General features: G+C 38.4%; 2 protein-coding genes and 1 long non-coding RNA gene across 12 annotated transcripts; 2 read left to right on the top strand and 1 right to left on the bottom strand.

The window, feature by feature from the left end:
- Positions 1-36: 36 nt before the first annotated feature.
- On the top strand, positions 37-6,685 carry ponzr1 (plac8 onzin related protein 1). 2 transcript variants are annotated; one of them, XM_044185108.1, is made up of 4 exons: positions 37-1,147; positions 3,035-3,280; positions 4,077-4,222; positions 6,104-6,685. In XM_044185108.1, exons 2-4 carry the CDS (start codon positions 3,037-3,039, stop codon positions 6,239-6,241), a joined length of 528 nt encoding a protein of 175 aa, XP_044041043.1. In that variant the 5' UTR covers positions 37-1,147; positions 3,035-3,036; the 3' UTR covers positions 6,242-6,685. The 2 variants fall into 2 exon arrangements, with proteins under 2 accessions (XP_044041043.1, XP_044041042.1); XM_044185107.1 differs by lacking the exon at positions 37-1,147 and having other exon boundaries at positions 2,977-3,280.
- On the bottom strand, positions 2,734-12,222 carry LOC122870724. Of its 3 annotated transcripts, XR_006376647.1 has the most exons (5): positions 12,208-12,222; positions 10,607-11,437; positions 4,014-4,232; positions 3,390-3,514; positions 2,734-3,278 (listed from the first exon to the last, which is right to left on the bottom strand). It is a non-coding gene; the product is annotated as an uncharacterized LOC122870724 (long non-coding RNA). The 3 variants fall into 3 exon arrangements; XR_006376649.1 differs by lacking the exon at positions 10,607-11,437; XR_006376648.1 differs by lacking the exons at positions 10,607-11,437; positions 12,208-12,222 and adding an exon at positions 5,751-6,095.
- On the top strand, positions 9,626-27,036 carry si:dkey-33c9.6 (active breakpoint cluster region-related protein). Of its 7 annotated transcripts, none has more exons than XM_044185100.1 (23): positions 9,626-10,048; positions 13,317-13,423; positions 13,788-13,894; positions 14,892-14,996; positions 15,935-16,168; positions 18,444-18,551; positions 18,653-18,707; positions 18,793-18,845; positions 18,964-19,101; positions 19,223-19,344; positions 19,835-19,991; positions 20,088-20,207; positions 20,307-20,382; positions 21,758-21,853; positions 22,072-22,146; positions 22,336-22,433; positions 22,830-22,931; positions 23,415-23,578; positions 23,813-23,952; positions 24,967-25,101; positions 25,460-25,565; positions 25,789-25,930; positions 26,827-27,036. In XM_044185100.1, the coding sequence occupies exons 2-23, from the start codon at positions 13,372-13,374 to the stop codon at positions 26,926-26,928; spliced, it is 2,487 nt and encodes an 828-aa protein (XP_044041035.1). In that variant the 5' UTR covers positions 9,626-10,048; positions 13,317-13,371; the 3' UTR covers positions 26,929-27,036. The 7 variants fall into 7 exon arrangements, 5 of the variants coding, with proteins under 5 accessions (XP_044041035.1, XP_044041036.1, XP_044041034.1 ...); XM_044185101.1 differs by lacking the exon at positions 9,626-10,048 and adding an exon at positions 11,353-11,484; XM_044185099.1 differs by lacking the exon at positions 9,626-10,048 and having other exon boundaries at positions 13,299-13,423.
- The last annotated feature ends 646 nt before the right edge of the window (positions 27,037-27,682 follow it).

A 27,682-nucleotide genomic window follows, 5' to 3' on the forward strand; every position in this document is an offset into this window, starting at 1 on the left:
AGTATACTGTACTACACTTTCCTGCTCCTCCTGAAGGTGCCCTGGAAGTGGAAGGACTCCACAGTGTCAACAGGGGAGTCACGCAGGGTGATGGGGGCAGGTGGGACTGGGTTCTTCCTGTAATCCACAACCATCTCCACTGTCTTAAGAGAAGTCAGGTACTGGCTCAGGGCCCCCCTGCCTGACCCTTTGGACCCCTGGGTCTGTTTGGTAATGCACCCATGTCGCGGCCTTTCCTCTGGTGTCGTCAGGCCAAACTATATTTTGCCCCAGCAGTCAGTATCTCATTTTTTCATCAGTCCAACAATTTTTTCTTTCTGATAATTTTCAACACAGCCTCACAGGGTCGCTAGCATATCACTGGTTTCAGTCTTATTTGTTTTGCCTCCCCACAATCCACATAGCCTACCTGCAGGTGGTGTTATTATGCTGGCCTCAGTCTCATATTTGTTTAAGTAATTTGTCATTTTATTTGAAAGGGAATTCAAAATGCCTATCTTTGGATGAAAAAAAACACTTTTACTTTAGAAATTAGCCATAACAGGCACTTCATGTTGCAGAGGCAGAACTAAATCTGTAACTGGTGTGTTTCCTCCTGTAATAATTTTCTATAAGTCCTCCTGCCTATCAGTAATAGTTCACTAGTAGACTATATAATGATAATCCTCTATTAGATGCATATACTGTGAGTGAGATATTCTTGCTCACTTAAAATGTATATAGTCCAGAAATACAGACACCAACCTTCCCCTACTCAGTCCTCATTCATTGCACCACCCAGTGAACAAGGCAGGTGTTATAACAAGTAAATGTACTTACAACGGCGGCATTGTGAGTTAACATGGTTTGCAACGTTTATTCCCTCATGTGTATCGTTAATTTGCATCTTCACTGCCTACAGCAGTGTTTTGAGTCAGATACAAACGAAACTTATCTTTTTTGGCGCCGTCAGATCTGTGTTGCATGGTTTCATATGAGAGTGTGTGTGTGTGTGTGTGTGTGTGTGTGTGTGTGGGTTGGGTGGAGGGAGCAGTCTTTTCAGAGAAAATGAAACAGCGGTGTAGGTGCAGCAGAGTACACACGTGTTGCACAAAAGTTGGTGGCACTTTCTTTTGAGATATTTAGAGCTCACGGAACCGGAGAAAAGGTCAGAAAAAGTTTTTATATTAGCCTAAATACGATAATGAGCAGTCTGTGGCTGATGTTTATTTCAGGCAGCGCCATTTTATTGTAGCTAATTCACTTGCTTGTTGCAGTGATAAAAACAGATTGTAGAAAGTAGAAAAGTACAAGATGCTGAGTTTGTCCTGTTGCTTCAGTTCATTAACTTACAGCACACAATGGCCGACTTGCATGGCCTCACTAACAGTTACTTTCCATTCCTTTAGAAAAAGAAATCTACTAACTATTACATCTTAATTACTATCAGTTCAGTGAGGTCATAACGAAGCAAAATGTCTTATTTTATCCTTTTACACCAATACATTTGATTTTATTTGACTGCTTTAGCTACATTTAACTACATTGCAGTTTTAATTGGGCCATGGCCACACCTGTTCCCACATCACTGCAATCAGAATAAGGGTCATGTGGATACAGTATTAAATTTGAATGCTTTCTATGTGAGGAAATAAAAGTATGAGAAACTCCAAGAGGCTTAAACTGCCGTTAGGATTCTGAAAATAAATTATATATACAATTTAGTGTTTGAAAACTAACGTTATTTGAAGCTGGCAGCCACTGCTGCACTCGGCAGAGCTAACGGTTAGCTAGGTTAATGCTGCACACGAGCATGGCATTGGTTTTAGATTTGGCATAGCTAGTTAGTTGTATGTGAACTATCAAACACAGTGAATGATTCAAGCTGTGATTTAGGACATAACAGCAAAATTCAAGTGTACTAACGTATGCTTTGTGTACTAAAAAGTCACATTTAAATTGTGTTTCGAGTTAAATATTTAATGCTAACTGTAGGACTCCAGGAGGTAGGGCTATCCAAGCATATGCATAGGCTGCCAATTGATTTAACTTACTTCCTTCAAAATAAATTGAGAAATTGCTAATGGATAATGGATGCACTGCTTGTAGTCCAACTTGTGCATTGCCAGTCCATCATAAGGACAGGGTTCTGTGAAAACCAGTGGAGGACTATGGAAGTGGAAGACCCTAGTATCTAGACACTAGGCATGGGCCTTAGAAAATTGACAAAGCTTTTTAAAACATTGAAACTGACCACAGAAAACTACTGTGATTGGCGCATTGCGGCTTGTGGAATGTGGGACTTTTTTTGAACCAGGGATGGATACACCACCATCCACACAACCCACGCCACACTTTGTGTAAATCAGAATCAGAAATACTTTACTTAAACAAGATTACTGAACAATATTTATAACAATAACTTTAGTAAAATAGAACAAAGGGAACAAGTTGCTCTTAGGAGGAAGCTGGCTAGAAGGAGCACATATTGGCACAATGGCATCCTGGCTCTAGCTAAATCTACATCTGTCCACTGCAGATGCACCATCCACAACCTGGATGAGTAACTAGTATAAATTAGCTATTACCCGGTGCTTCTGATGGCCAGTCCGACCATGTGTTGAACGGGGATTACAGTTGTAATCTTTACTCGCACATTGTGCTTGTAAATTATTTTTTAGGGACAAATGCGAGGGAATTACTTGCACTGTAGAGCCCTGGAGGATTGCTTTGATACCATTGCATTTACAACCATTCTGTTTTAAGTTTTTTCTTTAATATGGTTGCTCAAAAAATATTCATGAACACATAGGTATAGCTAGTTGCATGTGTACAACACTTGGTCTTTGTTGTAGCTTACATTAACCAGAAAACACCCTGAGATACACGTTACAGTAGCAACGCTGTGGACAGTATAGCTTCAAACCAGTCTGTGGCCTTCTTCCTGGCTTAACGAAGCATTGAAAAGCCTTGATCATAGTCCAGTGATTCCTGTGTATGGAGCAGTCCCCTGTTCCCCTATCTAGTGTCTCCATTTCTGTCTTGTATCCTTCAGGCATGGCCGTCCAACAGTATCCTTCAGGCATGGCCGTCCAACCGTATCCTTCAGGCATGGCCGTCCAACCGTATCCTTCAGGCATGGCCGTCCAACCGTATCCTTCAGGCATGGCCGTCCAACAGTATCCTTCAGGCATGGCCGTCCAACAGCAGCCAACCCAGATGGTGACAGTGACCCAAACCACCCGAAACCCTGGGACATGGAGCACTGGCCTCTGTGATTGCTGCAGTGATATGGGCACCTGTAAGTCAACCCAACAAACATCATTGATGGTCATTTATTACCACAGACCTACTGTATAAAATTAAATGTTCCCCCACTGATGGAGAAACATTTTTGGTAGAAAATTTACTTTGAAATCTTGACATTTAGAAGTGGACTGCAGATCACTGGTTTCCCAGAGTACTTGTTGGCATAAAAAACTCCGCCGTTCCTCCAACTGCCTCTGCTTCTTCCTCCCTTGTGTCCAGCATGCTACTGTATTTAAGGAGAGCATAATTAGTTAACCCAGTTCAGCTGTGCCAATTACCTCTCCCTGATGCTGCTCAGCTGAGCAACTCCACCACCTCTCCCTCTGCAGCTGACAGCTACCCACCTCCACATATCATAATTTGTTATTTGGGTGATGGATTTAATGTATATAAATGCAGAAAATAAAGAACATGCTGCTATACTTGCTGAGACAGCCTCAAGGTTATTTTTTTACCCTACAAAGCTCCTCCAGAGCCACAGATTACAGTTTACAACTGTTTTCACAGGATGAGTTGTACACTACATGACCAATAAACTGACATAGTGTAAAACTGGTGAAGTTCCTCTTTAAATTGAATCCTGTAAGGTCAGTGTCAGCAGGCTGGTTGATGTATTCTGGGAAATATCAATATTTCAACACAATATTCAGCACGACTGTGATCTGAGAGGACACCCAAAACAAGTGTGAGATATACAACTTATAACTATATAACTTAACACTTACCTTAATGTTATGTCTTAGCAAAGTCATATATTCTTCTTTTTTCTCTTCTCTTCTGCTCTTAAGGTTGCTGCGGTCTTTGGTGCTTCCCCTGCATGCAGTGTCAGACAGCTGCCCACCATGGCTGGTGCTGCTGCATGCCACTCCTGGACGTCTGCTGTGTGGTGTCCTGCTTACTCCGCTCAGGGATTAGAGAGCGCCACGGCATCCCTGTAAGGCCGGCTTGGGGAGGGAAGGGGGTATACATGGGGGGGAGTGGGCGCACGTTTTTTTAAGGCTGGTTAAAAAAATTATTATTAATAATAGTAATTAAATATATAAATGATTTTGATTACAACACAGTGTCTTATTCCACTGCTTACTTGTGGAATGAGAAGAAATTCAATTTCACAGCATAAATTCTGAGGAGGGCTTTATGCAGTATTGGTATTTATCTGATGTAATTAAATCATGAAGAATTTAATCATTTTGAAATTGCAACTTTCTGAAACAAACTCTAATCTGGAGTTCAGTGTCATTATGGAGCAATAGTGTCGGCTCACCCAAATTCTGAAAAATCATATTTTCTCACTTACTTCTAGCCACCACTAATCTCCTCTAATCTCTTGACCTCTTCAGTGAGTTTGCTTCTACATATACATAATACATGGAGAGACTGAGGGTTTTTATTCTAATAATATGGTAGTTTAATATCTCAAGTTGGGTCACAACGCAACATGTAACTGTAAGTAAGGAAGTTCCTGTATTGGACATCCAGTAACAAAATCTGGAGTTGCGGTTCCCTTTGAGTGAATATGTATCATTTTAAATGTTGCAGATGTGAGATGCAACACTTCCTCAAATTTCTCCATCTAAGTACTGTACAGTGCGCACATTAGGACACAATTACACAACAGTTGTCGCATACTCTTAGGCCAATTGGTGTCATATAACAAAAGTTGCAAGGTGCAAAGTATGTAGCAAAAAATATCAAACAGACAGGATAGAAACAAACATAAGAACAACAACATTTAACAATATTTAAAAATGTAAAAAATATAAATACATCGACAATGTTGACAGTATAAATATTTTAAGAAGAAATAACACTAAAAGAAGAAATAATAAAATAAAGTCTCTGAGAATTTAGAAAGCCAATTGCCTGTGGGATAAATAACTATAATATATATATATAATATATAATATATAATATATATAATATACCGGCTCTGTGGCCTTCTGATTGGCCATATTGATGACCCTCGCCAGCTTACTCCTGTATTTACTGTTCAGGTTACTATACCATGCAGTGATACTGTATGACTCAAATCAAATTGCACTGAGGTTTAGCAGCAGCAAAATGTCAGAAAAGCTGCAAGGCTAAAAACATTGCAACACATACAGTATATTAGGAAGTAGATATAGGAGAGATAGGAGGGAATGGAAATTTATTCAAATACCCTCTGAACCAAATTTATTTTTGTAGACTGATTTCTGAAGCAGAGGAAACTGCACCTGTAGTGACAAACCCACAAAGAATTTTCACCTGACTGTTCTAGTTCACTCTTATTGCTTTCATCAACCTTATTTCCTTGTTTTCATCAAAAAAGCTCTGTACACTACCTCCCAAGTACCAAACAGCAGACAGACAAGTTAGTGACTAGCTGGTGAACATAGTGGAACATTTAGCAGCTAAAGAGACAGATATTTTTCTCATGGAGACCAAAACAGAGCTAAAAGGAGAGTAAATATTGGACTCACATTCACCAGTTGGACACAGAGATGACTCCAAATTACTGCTGATATCTGTCTGTTGTTACAGCTTGTTTCTGTCTCCTCCAAGTGATAAAATAATTAATTAACAATTAATACTGCTTTAAATCTACTCGACTGCATCCAGGCTCTCAAAATGTTGCGACTCCAACATTTTACTGCAATATTTTCAGTAGGCTTAGTCAATATTTTTAGTAAATAAGTCTTTATAGTTTTGAGAATGTATGTTTTACAACTGTCATTAATTTCACTGACTGTCAGATTTATCCCTTCTCTCTCTCTCTCTCTCTCTCTCTCTCTCTCTCTCTCTCTCTCTCGTCTTCCTCTTCTTCCCCCCGCAGGGCTCATGCTGTGATGACTGCTGCAAGTTATTTTGGTGTTACCAGTGTGTCTGGTGCCAGATGAATCGTGAGCTGAAGATCAGGCGCAGTCAGTTGGGCAGCACCTCAGTGGTCACCACACAGGTCATCAGGGGATAGGACGCAACCATTTTGGTTGTGGGCTGAGGGCATATGACATGTTTGCCAAATAACATAGAGTCTACTAATGTTCTTATGATAAAAACATCCAATAAAAGGTTAGTTCCATTTTTGCTGTTTTATCAGAATGAGGTCGAAGACAAAGATATCGACTAAAGAATGTAGCCTACAACTCTATACTTTTGTACAACAACATCACATGTACACCAACTTTTAGCAGTTAGCATCATGAGCATACGTTGTATAGTAGTGAGCTACCGTTTGTAATGCCTAGATTTTGCTGTTTTTTGAGAATTAACCTTGCTTTTCAAAGCATTAGATACAATGTTAAAGCCATATTTTTTGAGCTGAATGTTAGCATGTTGGATGTTATAATACTGTATGATGTCAGGTCAGGTTATTCTGACCTTTGATAATAAAATAAAATATTGCTGTTTGAGTTAACAAGCTCCTCTCGCAATTGGATTCCTAATGTAAGTAGAGTTTTATCTGTGTGACAAGAAAAATTATTTATATACACATGTAATATGATATATTATCTTAAAATACCAATGACCAATATGTGTTCAACCTTGATACATTTTAGACTTTGAATGTTTGTTAATTACACAAGAACACATCTCAACATCTTTAACAAATCCACACAACACGCAAACATTTCTCTTTTTTTTCTGACTCATGCCCTGTTTTGTCACCTGCTTTCACACCACAGGACATATAACAAAACTGTTTGAGATATTTTATCAACACTGCAGGATGTTTTACATGTGCAACATGTCAGTTCTATGTGTCGGCACAAAATCATGGTTAACAGGTTCACTTTGAGAGAATTTGATTCACAAGAACTTTAATGGTTGATTTAATTAGCTGCACAGTAAAAAAAATCTATTTGTTCGTGATGATGCACAGTATTTATACATTGCTGCTGATGAGGTGGGATGATCCATAGTTGTTGCATGATTATATAATTTAATTAATTAATTAATTTAGACCCAAACATTTACAAGGATTTACTATGGACAGATAGACAAAGTAAATTTAAAACCCACATTGAAAAACCTTTAGTCAAAAACCATGCTATAAAGGTGTGTCATCAAGTAGTTTGAACAGCAATACGAATTTGCCAGACATTGTAAGAGAGACAGGAACTCATCACTTTGATATGTGAGTTTTTAAGATAACAAAGAAACTCTCAAGTTCTAAAGCAGCCAATATGAATTGCAGGTTGTTAGTTAAAATTAAAAATTATTTTATATTTTAAGGGGAACAGAAAAAAAATCATGATAACATATGAAACAAAAAGACAATTGACAAAGAAGAACAGTGGTCACAAGTTGCAACAATCAAACGCGTAGTGTTTACAGTGATGATTTATTAATCTCAAAGTTAAAGAAGTCTCTTTGTGATTTGTGAATTTGATATAAAAGGAATGTATCTTTGTCCACGGTCCTGTTTTATATAACAAGACTAAGAGTCTACAGCCATGCTAGCTGCTATGTGAGGCTGTACTTGCTAACATTAGTATGCTAGCATGCTGATGTGCAACAGGTATAACATTTACCATGTTCACCATCTTAGTGTAGCATCTTAGCATGCTAACATTTGTTAATTAGCACTAAACACAGTGCAGCTGAGGATAAGAAATGTCATTAGTTTATTTGTTAATAAACCAAAATATTGACCTCATGGTGGCAGGAAGTCAGGGGATTGCCAAAGTTAATAAAATTCGGCCTGAGAGAAACATGAATGTCTACCAAATTTCATGGCAATCCATCCAATAGTTGTTGAGATATTTCAGTCTGGAGTCTGGACCAAAGACGTGGACCAACAGACTGACATCTCTAGAGCCAATTAATTTCAATTTAGTTCAATTTAATTTATATAGCACCAGTTAATAACAGAAGTTATCTCATTGCACTTTTCCTATAGAGCAGGTCTAGACAGTACTCTTCATAATATTAATTTCTGCAATAATAATAATGTTGCAAATCTAAATTACTTTCTGAATAGTCAAACCAGTCAGTCAGCACACTACCTTAAAGGGACAGTTCACCGCCAAATCAAAAATACATATTTTTCCTCTTACCAGTAGTGCTATTTATTCATCTAAATTGTTTTGGTGTGAGTTGCCGAGCTTTGGAGATATCGGCCGTAGATATGTCTGCCTTTTTTTAATATAATGGGACTATATGAGGAGAGGAAAAATGTGTATTTTTGATTTTGTGGTGAACTGTCCCTTTAACTTGGGCCTCAACAAATCAATCTGCAATTGAATCATTGAATTTGCACCAAAATACCCCCAGATAGTTGGACAAGACAAGCACTCCTTCACTTCACCTTCACTCCTCCACCTTCATCCTAAACAGTGGGGCACCTCAGCGATATGTACTGAGCCCACTGTCCCTGCAGACAGCTTTTACACCATTCTAACATTTGCAGATGAAACAAACATAGATTTTCATGAGCACAACCAGCATGTACAAGGCGGAGGTGTAGAAACTGGTGTGGTGGTGTAAAAACAACATCCTGACACTAAACATTTAAAAAAAACAAAAGAACTGCAAGTACATATACATTTCAGGAAGTGGAGGTGAATGTGTTCAATGCATGTAAACCACAAAACCATGGACTCACTCACCCGTTATCATCTCACTGAATCTGGATGTGTGTGAGCAATAAACTGACAGTGTGCAATGCAACCATGCCTTTTCCATGCTAGGGCCAAACTTCAACGTTACAGTTTGAGTGCATTTCCTAGCAATGACAGGTTGTAATATTGCTGTGTACAATGTGACAGGAAGTAAGGCTTCTGTGCAATCACAGTTTAACAATTTTACGAGTAATATATTTATTGCCATATTTATTTGACAAGTTATTGATTGTCATACTTTACTTTATCTTAGCATGCTAGCAACATAGCTCTAAGGATGGCAGTGTTGGCAAATATTGGATGGATCACCAAGAAATTGTCTACAGTCATTCAGGCTACCCAGAGGATGAAGTGTAATCATTTTGGTGATCCCCTGACTTTTCCTCTAGCACCACCATGAGGTTGGCATTTTTAGTTTTTTTATTAAATTTCTCAAGAGCTACTGGATGCATCACCATGAAATTCTACACACATCCATGTCCCCCTCAGGATGGAAGATGGATTTTTATTATTTTGGTGATCCCCTGACTTTTAATTTAGTGGCATCATCAGGTCAAACTTTTAATTTATCTCAATACTTTGGTTTATGATCAAATTATCTACAAAACTAATAACACTCCCATCAGCCTCAGCTATACTTTGTGTTTAGTGTGAATTAGCAAATGTTAGCATGCTAACACCTTAAACGAAAATGGGGAACATGGTAAACATTATACCTGCCTGCTAAATATAAGCATGGTAGCATTGTCATTGTGAGCATGATAGCATTTAGCATTACATTAGCAAGGCCAAAGTAGAGCCTCACATAACTGCTAGTGTGGCTGTAGACTCTTAGTCTTGTTGTCTGACTGCTGTTGCAACAAAACTTGTGTTGCTGTGGATAATGACACTCGCCCTTTCTCTCTCTGTCTTATTATCTCTTTGTGGTGACAGTCATGATGGCTACACTGACGATAATGATGACGACAGCCGAGCTTGTTTCATGCCATCAGTGTGGGAGTTTATTTAATATTAATCCCTGATTTAGTTTTTTTAAACGTTTCTACACTGTGGAAATAAGAGAAAAGGGGGACACTGTGATGCTGGACTAAATATTTGGCTGAAAACACATTCGATCTAACCATCCTCCAACCAATACAAAACACTTCATAATCAAGGTGAGTGTCTTGGATAAACCACGTAATTGAAGGTAAAGAACACAGGGATTTCCTGTTTGCCTGTTATCTGTTTATTACAGATTAATGTAATGTAATAGTTTGTTGGTCCATGTTTGGGGACTTCTGTTGGATTCTTCTGTAAAAAAAAATAGGGTTAGGATTCTGTTAAATTGACATACCTAAATACCTTAATAGTCATTTTTGTAATATTAGATTTTGAACACTCAGCCTTCGTACAAATGAATATTTTCTACATGAAGGTAAGAGAAAGTGAAATTTAAAGTGTCTTGTGGTAGTTTTTACCACAACAACCACACCCACACAGCTGCACAGATAGAGGGTTCACCATGCAAACTGCAAAACATCTGTAAACAAACAAGATTTAATGCTAAAATATTTTGTATTAAATCTGTATTCTTGACATACATGTTTATCTTGTATTGTGCCACCGCTGACAGAGCTATTAATTATTTTGCAATAGTGCATTATTTTATTTTATTTATTTATTAGTTTATTTGTCAGGGACAATGCAAAAAACAGTGTAACAGGTTACAATACCTTCATCAGGTTGTGCTTTTATTTCCATTGGTAGGGCATTCCAAAAATGTATTCCTTTTATTGAAAAAGATGACTGACCGAAACTAGTTTTGTGCTGTGCCACCCTGCAGTTGCCATTTGCTGATCCCCTAGTGGCTATTCTGTTGGTATTTGTTTTATGGACAAAGTACAGTACAAAGTACAGTGACCGCCAAATTTGTAGATCTTTATTGACTAAAGATCACATCATGGACCACAATGTAGTGACAAAAGCTGTGCGCTTCTTTCTTGCTTTCATTGTATTCTCCTTAAATTGGCTTTATGATGAATGTGGTTTGGTTCAATTGGGCCATTTGAAGCGCAAGAACTTCCTTTAAGGTTTCATTATTTACATGTTCAAATAATGGTTACTCACCAATAAACTCAGGGGTAAATGGTACTATTTCTAATTATATGATTATATGATTATAATTCATTAATTTACAAAAAAAGGTGTGGTTTGGGGTTTCCTGTCACTGTTTTTATTGATTTAATTAAATACTGCTTGAAGTTTCCCCATTTTATTACATATTATTGTAGGCACTCTGGTTTATTCTCTGTACAGTACTTAATGTTTTATTTTGTATCTTGGTTTGGGTGTCACTGGTAATTTCACTTTACTGTTTTCCGTGACCCAGTTAGTCATGCCAGTTAGGGACAGCTCTACTCTTTTTTTGAAGGACCAACTTCAGCTGTACAACCAAGTCCTTTGAGTTAGTTATAATGGGGACGTGGCAGGGCCAAATGGGCTTGAGCTCAGCATACTCTTATTTCTTTTCCTCCAGTATCCAGTTAACTTTCAGGTTCCTTTTCCTGGAAAATTGTGGACAAAGGAGAAACTGGTTTGGAGACAGGGCTGGGTGAGGACAAATATGTGTGTGTGTGTGTGTGTGAGAATAAGAGAAAGGCAGAGGGAAGTTTGTAGATGTGGAAGCCACATACACACTGTCTGTAATCGTTGATGTTACATAAATGATGATGACATTTAAAACTGATTCATTGGATTTTTTGCAGAAAATGCGTCCCCTGCAGGTCTATCTGGTCATACTATGAATGTTACCTTCAAGTGCTCTCAAAAATATTATATTTCTGAATGCATAACAAAGTGGTATGACTGGAAGTTATCATTTTGTTGTACTTTTTGTTTTTATTTTTGCATTTAATCAAGACATGCAAGAAAGAAACATAAAGACAAAGTTGTGTTTTTTGAAGTGTAATGTATACAAAACCCCCAAAACCTACATAACACACACATGCAGGCATCACACATATACAACTTATAATTTGACCTTTTTCAAAACAAAAAAAAAACAACTAAAAATTAAAATTATCATGTTAGGATATTATATATACTATATAGGAAATAGATACAATCACCTTATTTGCAAGATTTTCAAAGTTTTAATAAGAAGTTTGTATAGTGTCCATCTCAAATTAAAGCCACTATAATCAATATGTTATTTTATGTTAACAATGAATCACATGACTTATATTGGAAAGGGCTCACATGTAATGATGAACCCTGCATGATGAGTTGGTAGAGACCGAAAAGAGAGCTAAAAGAGAGTGAATATTGGACTTACATTCATCAGGTGGACATGACTCCAAATGAGTGATAATGTTGCTCCGTATCTGGATGTGTAAATAAGCAACTGTTTGCTAACATGTTTCAACATATCAGCTTAAAAGGTCAGTGTTGTGTTTGTTGCCGTTTACCCAAGTGGGCAAAAAAAAAAAAAAGAAAAGGTTAGACCCACCTCCAAAAATCTAAACACAAGACTGGAGCTTGCTAGCACTCCCAAACTGACTGACAGATCTTTAAATAAACAATAAAACATAAACTAAAGTCACCAATATTTTATGATGTTTTATGATTTTTCAAGTTTGATCACATCAGTAATGTTTGTAAACATAAAATAATTGATGGAGAATCACATAAAATGCAGATTATTCATTTGCAACAAGGTCTTCAAATATGTTAAAAGATCTCTAATTTATGTGGCCAAACATTATGTATTGGGGCCTTTAAACTTGTTAAGCAAACATTTTCCTTTGCTCCTAAAAACCGTCAGCACATAGATATTGCTGCATGACACTACGAACAACCAACAGTAGCAAAGTACTGAAATGCTCCTACAGGAAATATCTGAGAGCCACAGTGGTGTGTGTGGTTTTACGTTTCTCACTTGAGAAGTGATGAACTGTAGAGGGCAGCGTTGGACCATAAAAAGAGGCTCTTAGTTTAATTTAACAATGACAATCATTAATGTTTATACTCTATATATAGTATAGAGAGTATGTATATACTCTACTGTTGAGTATTCCACATATGTACATTTTTAAAACTTGTAAACTGATAATGGCCTCTAAAAACTACATCTTAATCATTATGTGGGCTGCCGTCTAAATGAAAATGTGGTATAGTAATAAAGAAACAAGTTAAAGTTGAAAAAATATCATTTCAGTAACTGATGAAAGAATATTCAGTGGAGAAGTTTTGGTAGTAAATGCTCTGCAGCCAGTGTGTTGAAATTGACACATTTAGAGGAAGTGAAGTGCAACTGTGGGAATGGATTAAAACGTCAGGTGCCAGTTCTCATTGGCTTTTACTGATTTCACACAGACAGGAAGCTGTATTTTCCCCTTTTGCGGATCCTTAACAGAAAGAGGAAGTTTTCTGTCATGTGTTCAGATGCTGTGTCTCCGGAGCTCAGCCTGCACTGTGAGGGGAAGACCACTGAGCTCCGATGGACGTCTACCAGGAGGCTGTGCGTTATCTGCAGTCAGAGCATGTACCAGGTGAGGGACGGAGTCCTTGTGTTTTGTTATGTTAAGAAAAAGTTCATTTATAAAGCATAGTCTCTTTGGGGAAAACACAACCCCGTAGAATTCAGCATTAGATGATCAAAAAAACAACAACAAAAAAACAAAAACTGAAAGAATCCAGTCTGAAAAGTTTAATTTACTCTTTTTTTTGTGAAATCACACCATAATCTCTTCTAAAATTGTGATATTTAAAAGCCACCTCAGTCAAAGAGCAGCTTCCTTTGTGTACACTAATGGTTACACATTTAAGGGGATAGCAGACATAGGAACTTCTTTGACATTACTCCCACATACTAGTACATGCTATGTATTGTGTGTGTTTGTGTATGAGTCGTAGTTGAAGCAGAGACTGATGTCCTGGAGGAGGATGTGTTCCAGGAGGAGGCAGTGTCCTGTTATCTCTCTCCTCTCCTCTCAGAGAGTGTAGACTTCCCCGACACCCCTGTGAGTTTGCATTCCTTCACATTACAGATGAAAAAAGAAAAATGCTGTCTCACTTGGAAGACTTTCTGTCATTTTGAAGTAATGTTAAACATATCAGTTATCTTATGTCATGGTTGTTTGTGAACTCGAGGATGTTAAGTATCTTGGCAACTTAATCATAAATGAAAACACAGGAATACATGAGGTTTCAGTGGTGGAGAACTTTAAGCAAAGATGCACCCTAAAACTTTTCCGTACTATAAAGAAGCTCCCAGCAGGTCCTTGGCTTATACCTTATATTTTGCAAAAGAGTCATTCCAAGGTCTCCCATCTATCAGCTATCTATCTACCTATATTTTAGTGAATTTTGGAGAATACCACATTGTACAAAAAAACAATACATGAAGCGACGTATGCCCCCACACACGTAAAACTGAAAACTTGACATTGGCTTTACGTCCTTGTTGGGGTCCCACAGACACTGCTGTGTGTAAAATAATAATAATAATATTGTTTTTCTTTTTGTCTGACCCTGTTAAACCCCACTATGGAGAAAAGTACTGAAGAAGTAACACTTATGTTTCCACAAACAGTGCACATTTGATGAAGGTGGCAAAATACAGAAGTGACCATAAAAGTTTTATTAGACCAAATAAGAAAATATTTAATGTTTTGTTTTATGGCCTATGCATGAGCATTTATATTCTTTTTGTTTGTCAAAAAGTCATTCACAGACAAATAAATACCCCAGCTATACCCTACAGAAGTTAAACTCCCTGTTTGACCTCTTATAAACAAACTGTAAAACCCCAATTACATAAATCAAATAGACTTTTTTGGGATTTGGGTAAAAAAATATTGCATATGACTATGTGTTGCAGTTGGAGTCTATGAGACCTCAAACACAAGTAATGTCATCTGCCATTTGCAGCATCACTAGCTGAATTAATTGTCATGACACTGATTTTGAGACTGACTTTAATGTATTTTGATATGTTGTTGAATGTTTGTGACTCAGACATGCTGCAGCCCGGAGGAAATGTTGGAGAGGAGGCTTGTGGTCCTGAAAGGCATTCTGGAGAGTGAGGAGGTTTATCTCAGAGAGCTGGAGACCCTGCTGATGGTAACATACACACATATACATTAAAATAAGTTTGCATCTCTTATTTTAGAATCAAAACTTAAGAGGATGATGTGAGGCTCATGTTATTTGGCTAAACCAAATTGCAAAAAGGGAAATACCATGTTAAAATGATAAATTTTACTGTTAAACTTCCCCTTAGCTGTTCTGCTGTCACCACATAAAATATTAGACATGTTTTGTTTATCATATAGCCTAAAGGAATCAGCAAGTAACCCTTATTTTGAGTCCAACTTGCTCTCCAAAGACATTTTCTTTTTACTTTACATGAACATACAGGAGGTCATTTCTTTGTTTTGTGTGTGTTACTGTATCTGAGTATGAGCAGAAGTCACATGCATGTTTTTTTTGGCTTGTGGTTAGCGTGGTGTTATAGTACAAGATTATGTGCAGCAGTTACATCTAATGTCCGCTGTTCAGCTTGAACATTAAACCACAAATGGATTGTCCTCTATCAGAAATGAATTTCTTCTTTTCTTTTTTCTCTTCTATTTACAGTGACAGCAACCCCCTGTTTCCTCATTCTTACACATTGTGACTCATTTAACCAAAAAACATGGATGTGAGAAATGAATCAGAAAGTTGATGTTTTGTCTGGGAAGGCTGCGTTTGTCTGTGCTCTTGTCACTCAGAAGTATGCATGTATCATTGATTGGGTGTGTATACTTTTCATGCAAACATGCTGTTAGTAATGGTTTGAGTGTATGTGTCAAGTTGAGAGGCTGATTCGCAAATGTGAACTGTACACTGGATTCGGTAGGTTCACACATTCTTTTTCTCGCCTCACCACTGCCTGTTTCTTTTTTTAAATTTTCTCTACATTTTCTTTACACCAGCTTGTTCTTCTCACCCACATTGGTTGGCCTTTCGCCTCTCTTCTTGTACAGCTTAGTTATTTGACTTCTTTTATTTTTCTCTAGCCCATGAAGGCTCTGTGGGCCTCAGCCGGGACCTCCCAGCCAGTTCTGTCCAGTCGGCAGGTCCAGACTGTTTTCTACCAGGTGCCTGAGCTCAGAGACATGCACCAAAGCTTCTACTGTGGCCTGAAGGCCCGGCTGAGCGCACACTGCCAGACTGAGCACAGCCCTGGTGAGGAGAAAGAGATGAGCTACACAGGCTTTGAGCTGATGGTGGGGGACCTGTTTCTGAAAATGGTACGTTCTCTAACGTGTTAAGACTAACTGTGTTAACTTTTAGTGCTTGTATCCTGTGTCATGCTTCAATTTGGAATCCACTACCTAACGGTGGAAAAGAAGGATTCCCACACGAGTCAGTGACACAAAGAAAAACAGAGAGAAGCCGTTCAATGCGGAAAAGTGACAAAAAGCCTTTTGACCACGACATAACTGTGATGTTACTTCCTCCCTTTTTGAATTTCTATAGACATGCCAGCATAACCCTCTTGCCTGAGGAAGTGTGCCAAGCTTGAAACACATTGTGCTCTTTGAAATGTCCCCATTTATTAAGTAGCTTTAAAGCTGCACCAATCAATATATTTATATTAACAATGGATCAAATGATCATATGTGCTCTAGGGAGCCTTTTGTGTGTGTATGTGTTTAAAGGGAGTTAAAGCAGAGTAAATCATCAGGCAGCTTCCCTGTCCCATTTGTAGTCTTCTCACCTGGCAGTCATGTGGCTGTGCTACACTTGTATTTCTTGTGGGTATAAGGAGATAATGTGTGTTGGGCAGACGGTGAAAGTTTGTTCATACACCTGCTAAAGCTGCCATGTTTCTGCTTCCGGTGGCCTGGAGAACACCCAAATGCATGTAGTGGCAAAACAGCCCGGATGAAGGGAATGATTGAATACAAATGACCAGAAAACAAAGCAGCACAAACCCTTAAGAAATCTTTAACTTTGCACCAAAACTCTGTTATTTTAAATGTAATTTTTACATGATATTCATGTAACTGTTCATATGTCTTTACTAAGTTGTATTTATCTCTAAAGTGTTTCAGATAAATCACCTCACATCTCAGGAATTTCATGGTTTTGCCTAAAAACGGTCACATTTAAAGTTGTTTACTCTGAAGAATCAGAACTAGCCTTAAACAAAAACCCACCACTTGTCTGTAACTGTAGAGTGTGTAAACTCCTCAGTACATCAAAATCCTCCAAATTCCCAGAAACTTCATTGAGGACATGATCTCAGTGTCCACAAAGGTAGCTACGAACCTGTGTCTGAACCACTGAGCACTTCTAACCTATGACGTTCAGAGTCACACACACTTTGTGTTTTTTTTTTTTTTGAAGAGTGACAGTAGACATTTGTCATTTCATATTAGGAAAGTTTGTTGTTCAAAAGCACTGAATCACATGTTTTTTCATCCTGAAAAAACTGGTGACAATACACAACCATGTATTGCATACATGTACAGTATTTATTTTGATGAAAAAATTATTCTTCAAATGTTGAATTTAAAGCAAGTTTTTTCCACAGTGGATACATGTGTTGGAATCTTATGTTTTTTTCTCAGTGTAATTTGCCATGGCCTCACACACCTGCACAGGTGTTTTAAGTTATTTTGGCTGATTAAACCTCTGCTCAGGTCAAAGCTGGGTGGAGCAATAATAGTAAGCTCACCAAACGACATGCACTAATAAGAATGATAAAAGGGTAAGTTGTCCTGCCCTAAAGGCAAGCAACAAAACTAGCAGGGCAGCACAGTTTGTTCAGAGAAAGGCCTTATCAGGTAAATTAGTGAAAACACCTGTGAGTGTTTTCACCATTTGCATGTATGTGCTGTAAAATGATTAGTTAATATCTCATAGGGCCGAGGTTCTCAAACTTTTTCTGTCATGCGGCCCTTTGGAAGCCACAAAACTTTCACATTTACCAACTAACAGTCCTGGGGATCTAGCAACAAAAGGAGCCAAGTAGAATTTTATTGAAATAACTTTATCAAGAACATGAACGTGTTTGCTCGGAACATCACAAGGTTTTTTTTTTTCACCTGTCAAGTCATGTTGCTTTCGGGATAAATCTTGCTAACCTGAATCTTGATGTTAATCCTGCTAACGTCAAAGCACTTGTGTCTGTCTTTCCCAAATGAATCAGATTCATAAGCCCTTTTTCACAGCAGATACTTTGACTTGTCACAGCAGAAGCACTGGAGGAACTAATAACATTAACAAAAGGCTTGGTCCCAGCAACTACTGCAATGCAGCACAGCAATTAACAATGTCATTAGTTATAACTGTGTCACAATGTCTGCTGTGAAAAAGGTCTATTTAATGGGAACTGCTGACATAGGGAATAATATCTACAAACATGTTGAATTTAAAGTTTTGTGACTAAAATTAACAGGTTACCTAACATAAATATTTCATTTTTAAATTGTTTTAATTACTTTAGTAATCACCGTATTTGGATAGTGCTTCCCCACTCCTCCCTCCATTTATTAATCCATTATTTTGTCTTTGCAGGTGAACCAGATCGGCCTGTATGGCGGTTTCATTGGAAACTACGAGGAAGCTGTTGAAGTTGTTCGCAAGTGCACACACTCAGTCCCTCGCTTCCGAACCTTGGCCCAGGTACAACACATTCTGCGCTACCACAGGAACACCTACTGTACTGTAACAACTTGTGTACAAAGTTTTCCTCACCTGTCTCACTTCATCTCTCGTTTTTACAGAGCATGATGTCTAACAACGGCTCAGACAAAACTCGCACCGAATACACCTTTGAAGGTACAATACTCTAAATTTGTGTTTTTGGTTTTTGTACTAACTTGTTGGCTGACTGTCTGTCTGATTACTGTCTTTGTTTTTACAGCTCTTCTATACAAGCCTTTGGACAGAGTAACCAAGACCACACTAGTGCTGCGTGTGAGATAATTCATCAAATCCTGAAACTTCACCTCTATAGCTGCTACTGTTATTCTCCGATTGTGGACTTATTGCAGGACTTATTTTCTGACTTAGCAACCTCTCTGTGATCTTGTAGGACCTCCTGAACACGACACCAGTGGAGCACAAAGATTACACAGCCTTACAGGAAGCTCTGAGATTGTCTCGCAGCTTCTTGTCAGGTGTCAACGAGAGTTCACAGTGCAAACGAGAGGTCATGCTCAGTCATGGCATGGTGAGGCTTACGTTGTATAAAATCTGGCCAAGATGTACATGGAAAAGTATTGAATTGCATGTGCGCCCATCTTTGCTGAAGCCCACGCTTGTACACAGTATGTGCTTGTGTGTTACTCCAGAGACGTCAGCTGATGCGTGATGGCTTTGTGGTGGATGTGTGCGAGGGGGAACGCAGCCTGCGTCACCTCTTCCTTTACACTGACCTCCTGCTGTGCACCAGATTCAAACATGCAAGCAGAGGGTGAGTGTAGACACTGTATATATGTATGTATCATAGTTACTTCCTGAATGATGATGTTTAAAGGAGCAGTATGTAGGATTTAGTGGCATCTAGCAGAGAAATTGCAGTTTGCAACCATTTGAATACCGCTCACCTTCCCCTTCCAAGCGTGCAGGATAAACTACGTGGCAGAGAAACTTGCGAAATACGCAAAAGGCCTTATCTAGAGCCAGTGATTGGTTTGTCCGTTCTGGGCTACTGTAGAAACATGGCATTGCAACGTGGTGGTCTCCGTGGAAGGGGACCCGCTCCCTCTGTAGATATAAACAGCTTATTCTAAGGTCATGAAAACACAACAATTCTTATTTTCAGGTGATCATATACTCATGATAGCATACTTATAAATAATATCGCCATATTCTGCAAATAGAGCCCCCTAAATCTTACACACTGAACCTTTTAAGTGTTACCTTTGAGTGTCTTTGTTTGCATTTACTTGTGATTCTTCCAGGAAGCAGGACCAGTACAGGTTCTGCTGGTATCTGCCTCTCGCTGGTCTCAAACTTCGCTGGGTTGCAGACCAGGAACGTTCACCAGACACACACCTTCGCTTACACACCATAAGAACCAAGATGTACCTCCTCCGACAACAACTACGGCAACACACGGTATGTTTATGCGAAAGAGACCCAAATACAGAGAGAAGAGTTATGACAAGTCTTTTTTAACAGGAGAGTGAAATATAAAAATGTGTTTGTGTAAAGAAGGGGTCCAGGGTCATGGCTTTGGCAGCTCGTAGCAGGAAGAAAATGGAGCAAATTGAGCTGATGCTGATCACACACTCCCCTGTTTACAGACTGGAGCTGCACAGCCCCAGTGGCAAGGTACACACGCGTATACACACCTTAATATTGTCAGTACAGTTGCAGTCTTGAATAATAACCGACTAAAATGAAAAAGCAATGTGTTTTGACTCACTGCAGAGTCACACTCTCCTCCTCCCCTCCCTGAATGAACTTGAAGAATGGAGAGAAGCCATTCACAAACTCACGACAGACAGTAAGTCCACAGCTTTTGGCCAATCTCATGGCATCATGCCGCAGAATGCATACACTTAATTTAGCTGGACATTTAGGTTAATAATATAATAATATATTGTAATAATATTGTGCTCAAAAGAAGCATAAGAGTATTAAAGTACACAATTTTTCTGCAGCAGAATATTACTGGGATGATTCTCCATATTTAAAAAAAATATAGTTATCTATTCAAGTACACCTCTCTGTTATTTTTTTGTTTGTTCAACAAACGATGATGCTAATACATATTAATATATGTTTGAATTCAAGATCAATCTGTAAGGGAGCAACAATACAGAGGCTTCAACACCATACTGGTTTTTGAGTAGAAAATACTTGAGTGGCACGTAGGTGTGACTAAGCACAGTAGCTGCAACTAAGTCAACAGTCTGTATATGTGAGAAACAAACTTGAGGAAGTACTGTGTTGTTTCAGTGTGCAAAATGGTTCTTTACTTCATACACTAATACACTTATGCTCAGAAGCCGAGGCCTCGTCCCGGATACAGGAGCAGCTCCTCTGGAACACCTGATCATATCCCACCATATTCATTCTAGAGTCCAATTCTGCATAACTGTCCAAGATCAACTTAATGTTGGACAGTTTTTGATTTTTTTTTCTTCGTCTATGCCTGCTTCTGATACACTTCTCATTAGGACTGGTCCATTAATTGATTAGTTGACTGGCACCAATTTTTCATAATCAATTAATCGTTCATGAAAAAATGCTAAACATTCTCAGGTTCCAACTCATCAATTGTGAGGATTTGCAGCATTTCTGTCTTGTGCTTGTAAACTGAATATTGGGTTTCGGAGAAAATATTATACTATTATACAATATTCTGACATTGTATGCAGTCCAAATGATTAATCAATTAATCAAGAAAATAATTGGCAGATTAATAAATAATTAAAATAATCATTAGTTGCATCCTCACTTATGATTTGTCGACACTGTACCATTTTGTTGGGTAAACAGGTTTAAAAATGACTGTATGATACAGAAAATGTCTGATGATGATGGTAAAAATTCACAATTTTTAAAGGTATTTGTTTGGTATAATTTCCTTTTTATGGAAAGGGAAATTATAAAAACACTTAAAAAACCTATAATAATTGCATTAAATTGCATTAAAAATGGGAACAATGAAAGTGGAAGCCAAAGAATTCACATAAAGTCTGCTATACTAACTACCTCACCTAGCTTTTAGTCTGTAAATTGTCAAATAGAAATAGGAGCAATTGCATTATATCAAGCCTCTTTTTGACGTTTTTGTGGTGTTTTCTTCTATCCATGAATTACTGTGGTTCTGTAAGCTGATTGGTGCCCATAATTTGCCATGTGTTGTTTTTTAGACATCGAAACTGTCCCTCCAGATCTGCTTACACTCACCAGTGCATGTGTGAAACTGAGAATGACCCAGCAGCCGCCCCTACACAGCACAAACGCTGGTACAACCATCATCTCTACTTACCGCTGTCCTCTTTTCCTCACCACAGAATCACATCCTGTATCTGAAATACACACCAACTCTGGGGCTTTGATATTTTTAATGCTGGCTTCAAACCTTTTCAACACTTTCTTTTTCTCATCTTGCTCAGTTTCACTTTTGTTCAGGACGATTAAATCCAATGAGCTTCAGGATATTTTTGTCTTTGTCTCTCACCAGTAGAGGACGAGGAGTCGTTGTGTGGGACTCTGAGTGTGGCGATCCACTCTGCCTTTGGCCTGCAGCAACCAGCCTGTATGTTTATATTAGATTTTTTTTTATTACACTAAATAACCCCCCCGCCCCCCCACAATGATAGAAATCTGAATTTTCCTCAAACTGAAGAAAAAAAAGGTTGGCAGGTGCTGAGGTAAGCAGATCCTCTATTTGAGTGATGAACTAGAGGTCATATGGTCACTTAATGTTTGGTTCTTTCTTTTTCAGGTGTGTATGTGTGTGTGGAAGTGGATGGCTATGAGTTTTATGATAAACAAGCCCAGACACACTCTTCAGTCCACAGCCTCAACCCACATTGGGACCAGGTTAGAGTAAAATTCTTTTTTACAAAATAATTGAATGCATGTTGGTCTTTAAACTTGAAAAAATGGAAGTTAAAACTATATATAAACTATAGAAGACATTTTTCAGTGAAAGTGGCTGTCTCCTTTTATGGTCATATAGGCAGATGATTCATCAGCCAGTCCAGGGTGGTAAATGACTTCCTGTCTAGACAGCATCCGACATGATGTCAGGTTTCAGTCCAACTCAGAGGATTAAAAAGTCGCTGCTGTGGCCAGACCATGGCATGCTTTAAACATGATCAGTGGCTGTAAAATCTACACTAAATCCAACTGGTAGCCAGGATCAAAAGGCTTAAAATAAGACATGTATGCTGCTGTCATTGTCGGTGTTAACACCACCTTCTTTCTGTCAAACAGGAGCTGTCTTTCCAGGTGGACGGAGCTCAGGACCTGAGGGTGCTCTGTGTGGGTCAGTCTGATGGACAGGATGATACTGTCCTGGGCAAAGCTTCTGTAAAGGTATGAAGACACACTGAGCTTCAACTTTAGCATCATCCTGAATAATAAAGGTTTGCTATGAAGCCAGGCATTAAACACATATAGCACAGAAGTGCAGCAATAATAATGAACTACAAAAATAAGGAGTAAAGAAATATAAAATATAGAAATCTACAAATATTAAAGCTGCACTAATGGGTCAAATGACTAAGTGCAATGTGAAAGGCATCGGTCGTAGTGACGAATCATCCAACTCTGCAGTTCCCCTCAGCAAAATATACAAAAGAATAGAAATATAATAATGCCTGCTGTTCATTAATGTCTGCATGTGGTATGTGTATGTATTACCTGTACAAAGGTAGAAAGGTCAGGGGGGAAAACAGCCCTTTCCCTAGATTCACATACAAACCATTTTATATTTTTAGAATCATAATAAAATCTTTGTGTTTTTCTAAACATCTGCTGTCATGTCTGTTTTCTAATGTTTTGTGTTTGTGTTATCAGTTGGACTCTAAAACCCTGAATAAGCGATGGAGGAGACAGACTCTACACCTTGGCCAGGTGGAGTTGACTCTCTCCCTGAAGTACTGTCCCCACCCGCTTGAACCACCGAGCTCTACAGCTCAACAACAGCCTGTCTTCCATGTCCCCATTGAAACTGTGGCTCAGTAAGTCCCTGCTAGTCTTTGGAAAGTGTTTTCACTGACCCTGTCTGAGCTCACGGGGGTGTCTAAAAGGCTTGAAACTGAGAGCTGCAGTTCAGTTCCGTTTTATTTCCCTTGTGTGCTGTTTTGTACAGCTAGTTTCAGAAGTGAGGGGGTTTATTTTGTGGGAGAGTGGGCTGAGAAGCAGAAACATCTGAGGTGTGTTTTTTTCCCTTAATACTTTCAGTTCTCTGTCAGACAGGAGGGAGTGCTGGTCCCCCATGTGGTGCGCTGCTGCGTGGAGGAGGTGGAGAGGAGAGGCATGGATGAGGTGGGCATCTACAGGATTTCAGGAACCACGAGTGACATCAGCATGCTCAAGACTGCGTTCAACAGCAGTAAGAAAGCTTTTCTGTTTGCATGTGCTGTTATGTTGCAACAGTGTAATTCAGACAGGCCAGGAATGCCATTTCATACACTTAAACTGCTTGAAACAACAGTTGTTAAACACATTACAGAACTCCAACATATCATGCTTTATTCCCCAAACCTTTTCTTGACAGCTGGTGTGGTCTTCATTAGGGTGGCCCCATTTTGGCAGGTTTTGACTGTACACAGGTTTCCGCCTCAGGACAGTCTTGTTGTCTGGAATTTTCAGACGTTTTATCTGTTTGTATCCAGTTTTTAGTGTTTTGTCCAGTCTACATCGTATAATATTATCTGGGGTTTGTACAAAATGGAGTTGTGTTATCCAAGGTTTTGAGTTGTTTTTGTAAACTCTGTACTCGCTCACCAAAGAAGACCTTAGCTTCGTGAAGATTTTAACAAGACTAAGAGTCTACAGCCATGCTAGCAGCTCTGTGAGGCTGTACTTAGGCACAGTGGTGCTTTGAGCTAAATGCTATCATCAGCATGCTAACATGCTCACAATGATAATGCTTGCATGTTGATGTTTAGCAGGTATAATGTTTACCATCTGAGTTTAGCGTGTAAACATGCTAACATTTAATTAGCGCTAAACACAAAGTCCAGCTGAGGCTGATGGTAATGTCACTGGTTATCAGGTATTTTGTCATAAACGAAAGTATTGGACAAATGTCATGATCAAGGGATCATTTTCACAATTCATCTTCTGGGGACCATGAATGTCTGTACCAATTTCATGGCAATCCATCCAATACTTGTTGAGATATTTAAGTCTGTATTTAAGTAGTAGACTGACCAAAAGAACATGTTGGATTTTTGGATAGTTCATGTTTGTTATGCATGCAAAATTGTTTGTATCACCACAGCTGCTGGTCTACATGCTCAGCACTATGTCGAGGTATTTTCTTGTGCTTCTAAGGAAGGAAGTGTGTGCGCCAATAAAAGCTACAGTAATACTGATCATAGTCATCATGTGTCTTCTTCAGATCTGCGTGAAGCAGTAACCAGGCTGAGAAGTGCTGAAGTGAACGCCGTCTCCGGTGTTCTCAAACTGTACTTCAGAGAGCTGCCTGAGCCTCTTATACCCACTAAGCTATTTCAGAGCCTTGCCAGGACGCTGGGTAAGACAGACAACGTGACAAACCATAGCCTTGTTTATTTTTACAAATTTTTTAAAGTGTGAGGCAATTACACACTTTTGGTTGCCCCTTTGGGCCTTTTTTAAGTGGATATGTTAAGAGTGTATTTCCTTATGTTCAGAGGGCATTTGCTGCCATTCGTTTACAGAGTTGAAAACTGCCACAGACAGATAATTCATCACAATAAACATGACGCCTGAATTTGACAAATGACTCTGGTATTATTTTATAAGTTAACTCTAACTCTAAATTCATCCCCGTTAGTCTTGAAATGGCCTCTCAGCCAAGTGAACTGAACTTAAAAGTGCTCTGAACTTCACGTTTGTTTTCTCTCCTGTAGACATCCAGGACATAAACTCCCGGCTTGCCTCCATGTTGTCGCTGCTGCACTCCTGTCCTGACTCCAACCGCCACACCTTCCTGTTCCTCCTGCACCACTTGCAAAGGTCTGACAACTATCAGCACACAACATAACAACTCTTGACTTAATTATCTGTCAGGAAATGATGAGAGAGATTTAGTTTTTGTAAAATCCCACCAGCTACCAGGAAAATTATATCGTGTCTGTAAATTACAGTCTCAGTTGAGGTTATGTAGTTGCTTTACAGTGGAGTTTAGCACAAATCTCACTGACTTTGTGCATTTTGTTGTGTAATCATTTTTCTCCAGAGTCTCAGAGAAGCAAGCAGTCAACAAGATGTCTCTGATGAACCTGGCTACAGTGTTCGGTCCGAGCCTCTTACGCCCCCCTGTGGCTGGACTGGGGCATGACAGCCCCACCATAGATATCTCCCAGGAGGTGGTGGTACAGGTGGGAATGAAGCAGCAAAAAGTGTTACTGAATACTTGAGAAAATGATTGAGATGAGAAATGTTGACTAGACACCAAAAGTACTGTTTCATTTTTAAAAATTATTTGCAGTTGTTTTATATTTTATTTATTCAGCTAAATGTGACAGGTTTTTTTTTTGCCACATGGTTTAAATATATTTCCCAACCATAATTTCCTTTTTTGTTGACCAAAAAATAGTCAAAATTAAATATATTAAATGTAAAAACTATTCTGGATTCAGCCTATAAAACATCCACCAATAGTTAGTTTTTAATTGTAAACTCACCCAGGTTGCTAAACCCCCCAAATTCCCTAAAAAAAAATTACAGAGGACATGACCAAAGGTCCTTAAAGTATCTACAGCCCTGGACATTTTATAAAAGATTTGCAAATAATTACTTTTTTAAAATGAAACCCTTCAGATATATAGTAGGACAGATTTATTCTATTCAGTTAAGCTACTGCTTTAAAATAAATTAACTATATTGAAAAAAAAACTTCAGTAACAAATAAAAGTAAATGTCTTTAATATGTATACTGTAATGTAATACTTCAGACATAATGTGTATTTTTGATGCCATCAGTATGAGAAAATGGTTTCCATTTTTTTTTAAACTGGTGAATATCTCATTAATATCTTCATATAATGTACAATATTTTATAATGAAAACGTGTGAAATAATTCACTTTACTGTATGATAAGTTTGGCTTTTGAATGAATTTTTATTTAGGCAAAGAGAAGTATTGAAAAGAAGTATTGTGAAATTTAAAGTGTCACAATGATCTACTTTCCAGAGAAACTCAGCCACAGTGTGCAGGTTAAATGATACTTTACAAACTTCTGCTATATATGTTGTATCTGTGTGCGTGTTTCAGGTCCAAGTGGTTTTCTGCTACCTGCAGTGCAACAACCTCCCTGAAGCCCAGACCTCTCTGCCGCATGAAACAGACGCTGAAGAAGAGACCACCCACATGTGAGACCACCATCAGTGTCACGGCTGGCAGGAAATACAGATACTGTGTGTAAAGAAAAAAACTCTGCATAAGGACTGTAAAACAATAAAAGTATTTATTGATTTAAAAACATGGATTGTTTACTTTTTTGGTGTATTTTCTGGCACTTTTTGCAACTTCTGAAACCATAGTTGTAACATTTTCTGTTTTAAACATGGATTCCATGTGAAACATTAAATAAAAGCATTTTTTTTAGTGCAGTAGCATTTGTTGTCAGACAATACAAACTAATTTCTCATGCTACAGTGATTCTCAGAGATTTTAATCGTTGTTTAATGTTTAAAACCCAATTACACTTGCACATACTGTATGTGTTACAATAATAGCAATCTCACCACAAGGTCCATTTAAGAGCTGTTCTGGAGCTTACAATCATATCACATTATTTTCAACAGCAGATGGAGTTGGCCAGATGTCATGGAGTTGTTCATTTTTTCCCTGTTTTCTTTTCTTGTCCATATCAGCTTAAACGTTGAGGTTCAAAGTTCATTCATGAGCTGGAAACAGCAGTTTAGAAAACAAAGTACATCTAGTACATTATTGTATACAGTAAAAGTTCATTTGAAGTGAATAAAAGTGAAATCTGGACACCAGAACAACAGACCGTACTGACTAATATATGTACCCAGGACTCCCTAGACAGCAGTATTTATATAGTGAGTAAATTATCCTCGAGAAATAAATTAAATTTAAGTAAAAACGTTCCCTTTCCTAACCT

This window comes from Siniperca chuatsi, linkage group LG22, assembly GCF_020085105.1.
Source record: "Siniperca chuatsi isolate FFG_IHB_CAS linkage group LG22, ASM2008510v1, whole genome shotgun sequence".
In the NCBI taxonomy this organism is placed as follows: Eukaryota; Metazoa; Chordata; class Actinopteri; order Centrarchiformes; family Sinipercidae; genus Siniperca; species Siniperca chuatsi.

Coding starts and splice junctions, on each gene's coding strand:
- ponzr1 (XM_044185107.1), top strand. CDS start 2,977: ATGGAGCAGTCCCCTGTTCCCCTATCTAGTGTCTCCATTTCTGTCTTG. Junction 3,281..4,076: donor CTGCAGTGATATGGGCACCT/GTAAGTCAACCC, acceptor TCTGCTCTTAAG/GTTGCTGCGGTCTTTGGTGC. Junction 4,223..6,103: donor GAGAGCGCCACGGCATCCCT/GTAAGGCCGGCT, acceptor TTCCCCCCGCAG/GGCTCATGCTGTGATGACTG.
- si:dkey-33c9.6 (XM_044185100.1), top strand. CDS start 13,372: ATGGACGTCTACCAGGAGGCTGTGCGTTATCTGCAGTCAGAGCATGTA. Junction 22,932..23,414: donor TGGGCAAAGCTTCTGTAAAG/GTATGAAGACAC, acceptor TTGTGTTATCAG/TTGGACTCTAAAACCCTGAA. Junction 25,931..26,826: donor CCCAGGAGGTGGTGGTACAG/GTGGGAATGAAG, acceptor TGCGTGTTTCAG/GTCCAAGTGGTTTTCTGCTA.